The following is a 10,004-nucleotide window of genomic DNA, read 5'->3' as shown; positions in this document are numbered from 1 at the left end:
CCATGAGCTGAGTCACAGAACAGCAGACGGGAAACACCCAACGTGACTGCAAGAAAAACCTTTGCCTTGAACCCGCAGCTCTGCCCCACATGCCCCAGCATTTTTAACCAAGCCATATAAAAAAGCAAGGTCCCCTATTTGCTCGTAAAGCTTGAAACCTGAAATCACCTCTTGATCGCAGCCGGTGTTAACGAAACCATCGTCTCCTGCCCGCTTGGGAGTTATTTACGGTGGACACGACCACTCGGCAGCCACTTACCTGGGGGCTGGAGAGGCTCCGGGTGCTCCCGGCCGCTGCTGCTGCTCCGGGAGGGACTCGGCCCGGGATTCGCCCCGCTCCTCTTGCCACCTCCCCCTGTGCTTGCAAAGGCAACGTTGTGGCTCGTAAATCAGTGTCCCCGCACGGTGGAGAGGCAATCGATGGCTTATTTGACTGTCTGCTGATGGCAAAGCAGCTGGCGGCCCTTGAAGGAAACCACACGCGGGGTGGGCAGCCGGCCAGCTCTGCTTCACCGCGGTCCCAAGGACAGTTTAATGCATCTCCTCGGCTGGAAGGGAATTTGTGCCAACTAATGGCTTTGGCTTTGATCAAATGGCTTTGATTTTTTTTAGGATGGGTTGTGCACAGGTGGAGTGCTCTAGGTAAAGCCTCGGTGTGGACAAGAATGATGCGACTTCTTTCCTAGGCTATAGACGTTCCTGAACAAGCGTTTTCAAGCACTGTCCTCGCAGAGCAAAGGCACAGGGGATGTCAAGCCCTACGGGGCTCCATCAGGAAGTTTGCAATGAGCACCTACCATTCCTGCAGCAACAGCTTTTTGCATAAGATCTCAAAGCCCTTTAGAAAGAGCTGGTTTCACCACAGCCCAGTGAAGCAGGGAAACAGCCCTGTGCTCGGAGCGGGGAGCTGGCCCAAAGGCTACGGGTCAGACTTCTCCAATAAAGAGCCCAAGTCAGTTTGAGAAGACATTATTGTAGGCATTAGTAGGAAAAATCTTTATGCTAAAAGATTTACTGGCTTCAACAATTTAATCATTCCAGATGCCCTTCTTTTATTAGATAAATTTATCTTTATGCAGATCAATAAAGCATAATGCTGTCCAAATACTGCACTCAATAGTATTGATTTAGCTTTCCTATGACAGCATTACTGCTGCATAAGAACTGATTAAACATTCAAGCTGCAACTAGATATGGAGACGAATTAATGCCTGCCCTCTCTGCCTGCCTCATCCCCACTTGCAGAGCAGGGGCAGACTTTCAACAGCACTTCATTATTTTAGCATTTAAAATCTTCCCCTGTACATGGGCAGGAGGACTGGGGGTTCTTTCTAGTGTATCAAGGCTATTTTCCAAGAGAGCTCATTGATCCCATCAGGGAGAGGAGAGGATGAGGAGTGCTGAATATCTGAGCCAGATCCATGTTCTTCATGCAGATCTCAGCAAGGGAAGCAGCATCCAACTGGCCCAAACCTGCACCCTCCTAAATTGCACTGCTCCACTCAGTGCCCTACCTTGTCCGAGCCCTTCCAGCTGTGCCACTTGCCCAGGCTTTTGGCCCCATCTCTTTATCATTCCTGCCACGTGCTTTGCTTTCCCCCAAGGTACTCCAGACTTCCTGGGATGACCACGACTGAGCTGTTCATTTTGACTTGGCCCTTCTCACCTCCCCATCCAACGCACCAAAACTCACCCTAGATGATCAGGGACATTCACCCACAAACCACTGTAAAAAAGCTTGCAGCTCAAGAGCCACTCATTTAGCTCATTATCACCCTTGTTACGCAAAGGAACATTCGCCTTCTTCCATCCTGACCCAGCCTTCTAAAACACCTTCATTTTTAGCAGCAGAGAGCATGGTCTCTCACCTTACCATGTGCCTGCACTAGGGAAACTGCAACTCCCCTTGAACAGTGAAGCCAAGTTCTCATCAAAGCAGGTATCTAAAAGCTCCTTCTCTCGCCCCTGGTTGCAGAAAGCTTTAACAAATCTCATGGTTTGCATTGATTGCTAGCCTCAGAGCTGCACAGAAAGCGGTGCTGGGCAGGAGACCTGGGAAGTTTGTGCTGACTCTATTTTCTAAGATTATCCGTCTTGGAGTTGAGGGAGAACACTGCAAAACAGAGAGCCCTGCAATATGAAACAGTTTCAGAGCCACAGCAGTTTTCTGAAGGGTCTTGGAGCTGGACAGATATAATTCAAGAAATCATCATGACTGGTACAAGCTATTGCTAGTTTTGAAGTAATTTAATTCACAAAATAGGATTTATTAGGTTCTCCCTGTGCTGTAACATCTTAATGCTTTCCTTTTCCACCCATCTCTTGCTACGGAAAATAAACCCAAGTGGATCAGCCAGCCTTCAAATTAAATAAAAGCAGTATCTGGGAGATGAGATCCAAATACAACATAGCAGGAGGGTGGAATCTGGAGGGTTGCCAGCCCAGTTGATCAGGGAGCTTCAATGTGTTAAGGTGGCAGCTTGGGAGAAGCCTGAAGCCGAGTGGAGTTTGGACATCAGCTTTGGAGCAGCTTCCGAGTACCTTCCATGTGCCTCAAGTCCTGTTCTCATTTCACAACGAAAGGGGAAGTCAAGAGAAGTCAGTGACTAATACAAAGTCACAAATGAATAGCTAAGCCAAGAACAAAATTCTACTTTGCCAAATGATTTTGCTGTCTGCTAATTTCTCCCTCGCCACCCAATACAAAAGCTACCAAGTCACCATCAGGTTTACCTGTTCACACACAAACACACAAACATCCTAAGTTTTGAACTGATTTCTCTTTACTTCACAGTCTTGGCAAAACAAATTGCATTCAAAAGTCATTTCACATTAATATATTAATCAAACATTTTCAAAATAAATACTCTTTTTAAATAACCATTTCTTTACATCACTGCAGTAGCAATTCTAGAAAAATCAGTGCACAGAGTAGCATTTTGATTAATCAGCTAGACTCAAACAAAAAGGAAACGAGAGGTGAACCTTTTTCTCTCCAAGCAGGCTGCATGCAGTTAAGTCTCAGCAAGCTTCCCTAGCACATGATCTTCCTTGACACTTGCTGGGAAGGATTTTATCTCCCACAGACACTGCCAGGACAGTGAAATCTGATTTGCAGGCAAAGCTTTTTACAGTGCAAGCTTCACAACCTGGTTACTGACCGGTCTCGCGGAGGTTCCAAATACTACAGTCATTGCTAAGGAGATTGATGAACAAGGGTTAGGGAAGGAAAATGCTTGAACTCCCATTTCAGGGAGCCCAATTTACAGAGAAGTGAATTCATAGCTGATCCAAGAACACTAACAGTGTTAAACAAAACTCAAAGGAATGGCTCAATTATACCTAATAGCATACTCCAGTGTTTTGCATATTCTGTCAAGTGCTTCCTGGGTAAAAGCAGAGAAATTATTTCCCCCCACTAGCTATTAATTCACCAGTTAAATCACAGCAGTAAGATGCTTCACTGGCCAAGAAGTGTAACTTAAGTTACAGCAGAGAGAAAAATAAAAGGTGCATTAGTGGCTCTAAAGAGAGGGTTCAGGGCTTAGCAAGCTTGAACCCATATATGTAACTTGGAAAAAAAAGAAACAACAGAAAATTAGTGTTCCCAGGTGATCAATAACTAGTTAGATGTCCTAAACAGTCCTGCAAAGGGCGGTACATTTTCTTAAAAAAAAAAAAAAAAAAAAAAAAAAGGAAGCTTTGTCTGCATTGTCATAGTGCACAGCAGGAAAAGCTGGAGGGTTACCAGATTATTTCCTGCAACTGTAAGGAATGACTTTTCTGAAGTGAAAGGAAAAAATAATGGATAACAATTTGAGTTCCCAGAGGTTCCCTTTGAAGCCCTTTCTCAGAGGGGAAAATTAGATGCAATACTCTAGGTTGAGAGGAATACCCAGAGACATCCCAATGTCCAGGGATGTTCTTGGCTGTACACTAAGATAAATTCAAGACACTGAGAGTCTTGATTCCATGTTATGAGCCTGTTAATTGACAAATTTGAAGCAATTGCTTATTCCAAAAAGGTATATATGAAGTATCAAAAGAAATGGATGCAAGGGAAGTGATCACAGAGGAAGAGAACCTCCAGCACTAGTGTTGCTGCACACAGAGAGAAAGGAATAGTGCAGGAGGACAGCAAACCCTCAGAGCTCTACGAGGTAACCCAGGCTGCTTAAATCTCTTCCTCTGTGCATATCCATCACCCCTGTCCATGAGAGCTATGTGCCTTGAGGGAAGGCTCCAATCCTTTCTGCTATGAACCACGTCCCAAGATTCAGCCAAAATGGGAAGTAAGAAAGCAATGAGTTGTGGAGAAGTTCCGAGTTATCTTATTGGTTTTTCTTGTCCTCTGGTGGGAAGTATGGAGGAGGGGGTGGCTGGTCCTGGAAAAAAGACAAAAGAGAACATCAATTCATGGCTATGATTAAACAAATCCATTCAAAACCCAACCAACCAACCAACAAACAAACAAAACAAACAAACAAAAACTTGCTTTGCCATTGAATAAAAAGAACTGCTAACACACCTCCAAAACTGTTGCTACTTGCACAATTCTTATTTGCTTATGAATAGGAAATCTTGATGAAGTTACATTTATGGAGAGATCAGCTATCTTGATGGAAACATGGGCCTCCTTTCCAGGCAACACGGGCTCACATTGCAAAAAGGAAGATACAGGAACTTACTGTGGGCATATAGACGTTATGTGGGTTGACGGGGCTGTAGTAAGCACTGGCAGCTGCTTCGGCAGCCTTCGCTTCAGCTGTCACAGAAGCACAAAAGTTAAACACTCAGCAATGGGAAGAATTTTTATAACCAAAAACTTCTCGTTTTTCAGTCTAACAAGTGTGATAGCTGGAGAGCTCTTTGACCAACACTCAAGCTGCAAAATAGCTATGACAAAACATGGCAATCTGGCATAATCTTTTCCAAGTAGTAAAGAGTAGAGATTTAGTTGCCAAAGCCTTGTCTAGTCACAAGCGAAGCAGACCAAGATTTAGTTTGGAAATGTCACCTGGGATTCTTGTTAGCCAAGGAATAAATACTTTCAGCTGCTCTGTTGAGGCAGTCAACAAAACATCTTTTCCGATAGTTTGGGGCTTTTTTTAAACAAAAGTTGATAGCTGCTCAGGGAATTAAGACTTAAAGAAAGGTAATTTATGCGGCTAATCCAGATCCCCTATGCAAGCCATTTTCTAAATAATAGTTCAAAGCTGACTGGTGTTAATTCAAACTGAAGAGACAAGCTAGGTCCTTACCCAGAGTGATGTCCTTAAAATAGAGGCCTATGGTTCTACCCAACCACAAAAGTCAACTTCTTGCCTTTTTTACCCATGCAGAGTCTTTTAGGATCATGTTCCAAATCATTCTGATAAATCCCAAATGAGTGATGAGACTCAATTTTCTCCAATTCCTTTTCACTGTCTATTTCTCAGTTCCATATTCTTTAAAGAGACTGGGAGGTCCAGTATCATGAAAGTCACATCATCTGCTATCTAAAACAGAGTAGAAACCTATTCCACTTTTTTTTTTTTTTTTAAATCTCAAGAGGAAAATCACAAACTGTATTTCTTCCGATCACACAAGAATAAACCCAGCTGCAAAACATCTTCTGATGATACTCAAACTGGAAAGAATCAGGTTGGCCTCCAGACTGAGCAGAACACACAAGGTTAGGGATTAGGGGAGCACCTTAATCCACCTCTCCTAAATGATTATAACTTCTAAGTAGAGCTTCTAACTTGGCTCGAAGTTCCCTAAGAGACTGAGGACGTGAACCCTGAAAGGCACTAACGCAACTATGACTTTCTGGAGCACAGCATCGACAGCTCACCATCATCAGTACCACAAACAAGGATCTGTTCTACATTTTTGCACAGCTGTTGTCAAGAAGTGGTGAGCAAACGCCTGCCAACTTCTCTGCAGTGCCCATACTCCTGGCATCCTGCAGCAGTTGTGGCTCAGCCAGTCGAACGTTCCTTACCCGCCGGAGTGGAAGGCAGGTCTGGAGCACTGACAACAGGAGGCTCCATGGGCCCCGGGTACGGCGGGGGTGGGAGCTGCATGTAACCCATGTCTCTGTCCATCATCGGGGGGCCAGGATAAAACTCTGTCAGGAAAGGAAACAGCACGGCAGAAGGATTAGCAGCGTTGGATACATTACAACACATAGCCCTAAGGCAAATACACTTAAGCTCAGGAACAAAACTATGTACAAAATCTAGCGTAAAAGACATAAAAATTGTATTTCTTCCCCTTTACCTATTCTTAACTGTTGCTAAGTGGAAAAATTCCTGTTGTTGGTTCCCAAACGTACCAGGAGGAGGTGGTGGATAAGGATAGCCCCCATTAGCTGCAGGAGGTGGGAAAGCATAGGATCCATTGGGCATGTAGGAGTAGCCATACGCTCCATTGGGGACCTCACCTCTGGAGGCTGGAAAAGTAAAGAGAAGTTCATCACACGAGAACATTACCCCTGCATCAAACCCAGTCCAAGTGAGCCTTCTGTGGCTAAAACCCCAACTCAAAGAGTCTTTATTTGAAAAAAAAACAAACTCTACCCTAACAAATCCACTGCTCAGAAAAAAAAAAGTTTTTTTTTAAAAAAAAGAAAAAAACAAAAAAAAAACAAGCAGTTTGAAATTCAAATGGATTTCAGACATCCAACTTCTTGCCTAGTGGTGCTCCTGAAACCACAAAGCTCTATGTCAGGCACCACTAGACTCCCATACCTTGAGATGCCACTTGCAGCATTCGCTGTCCAAATTCAATAGCACCCCCAGCTGAAAAGGTCATTTTGAAAGTGGCAGATCCTTCCCAGCCACCTGCAAGGAGAGGGAGAATTCAGAAGTGAGAATGCTAAAGATCCTTCTTAATAATATTTAGGCTTCTGCTTAGGCTACTGCTTTACCTGCAGATCCCTCCTGTACAATGTGTTAAAAAGATTTATTCCAAATATCCAGGGAAAAAAAATGCAGATAAAGCAGGAGATTTACAGTATTATCAGAAAAATTCATATTAGAGAATATTTTTAAGGTCAAGAGACACCTCAAGAAGAAACCTCAATGAGGGAATCATTCAAAAGCTTTCTGAAGTTGTGCCTGTTATCACAGCAGCTGCTGATAGACCGAGCTATCAAGAGCACTGGATTTGCTCTGCTTTGTATAAGATTAGTGCAGAAGATGGGGATTTTGTTAATCCCGTTTGCTAGAAAGCCTTCGTAGCTACACCTAACTGTCAGCTCTAAATTAGTTTGGGAGTTCTGAGTGCCCAACGAAGCAAACAGCTTAATGAAAAACATGGAACACAAATCCACTGGAGTCCACAGAAGGTATTTCAAGTTAGGATAATAAAAAATTAGCAGCCTCTCATATTTCAGACTAAAAAAAGAAGAACATGCACAGTCTAGAGGCCCCAACAATGCATCAAAGCAGGAGCTCCACCAGTGCTGAAATAGGGACATGTAGATTAAAGAGCCCTTTGAGCTTAAGCAGACTTGTAACTGTTGAAGCAACATCCTCATTAAAGGAGAGAGCTTCTGAGGAAGACTTGGAGATTTAGCTAAAACCTTTTGCCTTTCACACCGTTTCCAATTTGTCCTCACCGCTTGGGTTGCCTCTTGTGCTGGATTGTCCTGTTTTCATCCTGCACGGAAGCTATAATGCCGATTTTTTAGGATTACAGACTATGCTTTCCTAAGCACTGTACTGTGATTTCAGTGCCACGTAATAGAAAAAGAAATCAAGAAGGGAACATAAGACAGTGATAACATACCTTTCTTCTTAGAAAAGTCTATCCCTCCCTTCTTGTTGAACACAGTAAGAAACCACCCTTTGATGACTCCCTAATTTTAAAATAGCCTTTTCTTTATCCTCCCAAAAATGTTATTTTTACTGTTAGGATATTCTATGACAATATATGCCTTCCCTTGAACTGTACAAGAAACTAATAACACAGAACAATGCTCTAAAAATCTGCATCTGAAAACCAACGTAGAACCCAGACAGAATCAAAAGTGTTCGGCATGGAAGGATCTGGATGCAGAATTAATAGATAACCCAAAAATGACCAAAACTAAATGACATCCTCAGTCTTGCTGACACGGTCTGGTCTCTGCCCTGCTGTTCAGTCAGTGAGAACACTTGGCTGAATGAACTTAGTATTTTGTACAGAGGGCAGGAATGAGATCAGTGACTGAACAGATCTCTTCATTGTATCTGTCCAGGGAGCAGACAAGGGCAATATTTTTAGCTACTGTGGTTTTGAAGAAAGGAACACATTTTAGCAGGAACATAAAGATCCATCTGGTCAGCATCCAGTATGGGTCAAACTGGGTATTTACTTCACCATGAATTAGATGCTCTCAATTTTATAGTTCAAATGCACATCTGGATAGTACCTACCTCCTGCCTCTGCTTTCACTGTACCCTTGATATAATTTGCTCCAAAAACAGGCTGCTTAATCTCACAATCTTTCAACAAATAAAAGGGCATCATGAAAGACTGCATAGCATCCTTCCCCTTTGAGACGAAGATAACCTAAAAAGAAAAGACCATCATGAGGGTACTTAAAACAAGCAGCAAACACAACTGAACTCATTTGCAAAGAGATTTCAGTGTAGTGAAGGTAATTCCCAAGCCCCAAACTCCAGCAAACAGCAATGAGGCTAAACTAGAGCTTCAGTGTAAGACAGTGCCTTCTAGAAACATTGCACTTGCTCAGATATTACCCCTCCCAGCTTCTAGAGAACTCACAGCAACACAGAGCTATGATTTAGCAGCCTAACTTAAGTTCAGCATTTCCAGGCCACTGCTAATTTCCAATTTTGGAGATGCCTGATAGCCTGAACATCTGCCTGTACCAGCACTAATCTGATTTTTCCATCATTTGACAAATAGATTGGACAAGCAATTAATTCCCAAGGCTCCCCGGAAGGAGAGGATGAGCCAGACCTCAAGAGGCAATAGATTATCCCAACTTTCATGCACTGAGGGCCCTTAAATACAAAACTGCAAAGAGATACTGTCTCCTTACACAAGATGATGCCTTTTACTACTTACTCGGTAGGGAGTCAGGAAAACACTCCCCTTCTTGGTCCCTTTGAAGGCATCTGGCATAGGCTCAATATCGCTGAAGGAAATTTCTATGTGATCATAGGTCATCAAAATGCTGCAAACAAGACAACCAGAGATGAGGCACAGCGTCACAGCTCAACGCTGCAGCTCAGTGTGTGCACAGTTCACTGACCATCCCCAGCTACTTTTAATCTCAGGCAAACGCTCAGCACGCAGCATCACTTCGACTGATTCTTTGTTGTTGTTGTTAGGAACAACCTGAGCAGTATGAGCTGCTTGTTCCCAGCCTCGGGCCTCTTCCTCGGGGTGCTGGTGCCTCTACCACCACTCACACAGCCAAGTAGTGAATCTAGTTAATTAAACTCGTCAAGAGCTGGGTTTTTTTTAGTTTGTTTGTTCAGTTATGCTGCATTTCTGCTGCTTCACTTTCCTCATTTACCTTACCACAAGGAGCGCAGAGGCAGGAACTGCTTAGGCTGCCTTATGTAACACAGCTGCTGAGCACCTAAGCCCAGCTTGAGCCCTTCCCTCATCAAAACGCGGCCGGCTTTCTGGTCACCGGGGCTCGCCAAGCCGCGTTGCCCGCGCCGGCCCCTTAACCGTCCAGCACGAGCCGAGCGGGTGAGAGCCAGGCCCGCCCCGGCGCGGGGGCAGCGCCCGCCCCGCGCGGAGGCACCTGCGGCCGCACAAGGCCCCGATGGCCGCGCAGGGGGCGCAGCCCGGGGCCGGGCACTCCCCGGGTGGTGGCGGCGGCGGGGCCGCTCTCACCTCTCGCTGTTGTTCACGATGACGCCGCCGCCCTCCGAGTGGTTCCTGTTGAGCGCCATGGCGGCCGCCGCGCAGCACTCAGCCCGCTCTGCGCCTGCGCGCGCCGCCTCGCGGTCACGTCACGACGGCGCTGCGCAGCCCCCCGCCCCGGTGCATGC

The 10,004-nt window shown here is 44.9% G+C and overlaps 1 protein-coding gene across 1 annotated transcript; it reads right to left on the bottom strand.

The window, feature by feature from the left end:
- Window positions 1-4,074: 4,074 nt before the first annotated feature.
- Window positions 4,075-9,963, bottom strand: WBP2 (WW domain binding protein 2). The gene is made up of 8 exons (XM_088535980.1): window positions 9,847-9,963; window positions 9,064-9,172; window positions 8,406-8,541; window positions 6,735-6,827; window positions 6,320-6,436; window positions 5,987-6,112; window positions 4,689-4,765; window positions 4,075-4,385 (listed from the first exon to the last, which is right to left on the bottom strand). The coding sequence occupies exons 1-8, from the start codon at window positions 9,903-9,905 to the stop codon at window positions 4,332-4,334; spliced, it is 771 nt and encodes a 256-aa protein (XP_088392106.1). The 5' UTR covers window positions 9,906-9,963; the 3' UTR covers window positions 4,075-4,331.
- Window positions 9,964-10,004: the final 41 nt, after the last annotated feature.

The sequence above is a fragment of the Tinamus guttatus genome, unplaced genomic scaffold (assembly GCF_059628265.1).
Source record: "Tinamus guttatus ecotype Peru unplaced genomic scaffold, ASM5962826v1 Tinamus_guttatus_pri_ptg000649l, whole genome shotgun sequence".
NCBI classification, from domain to species: Eukaryota; Metazoa; Chordata; class Aves; order Tinamiformes; family Tinamidae; genus Tinamus; species Tinamus guttatus.
This window is presented reverse-complemented; position numbering and strand designations above follow the sequence as displayed.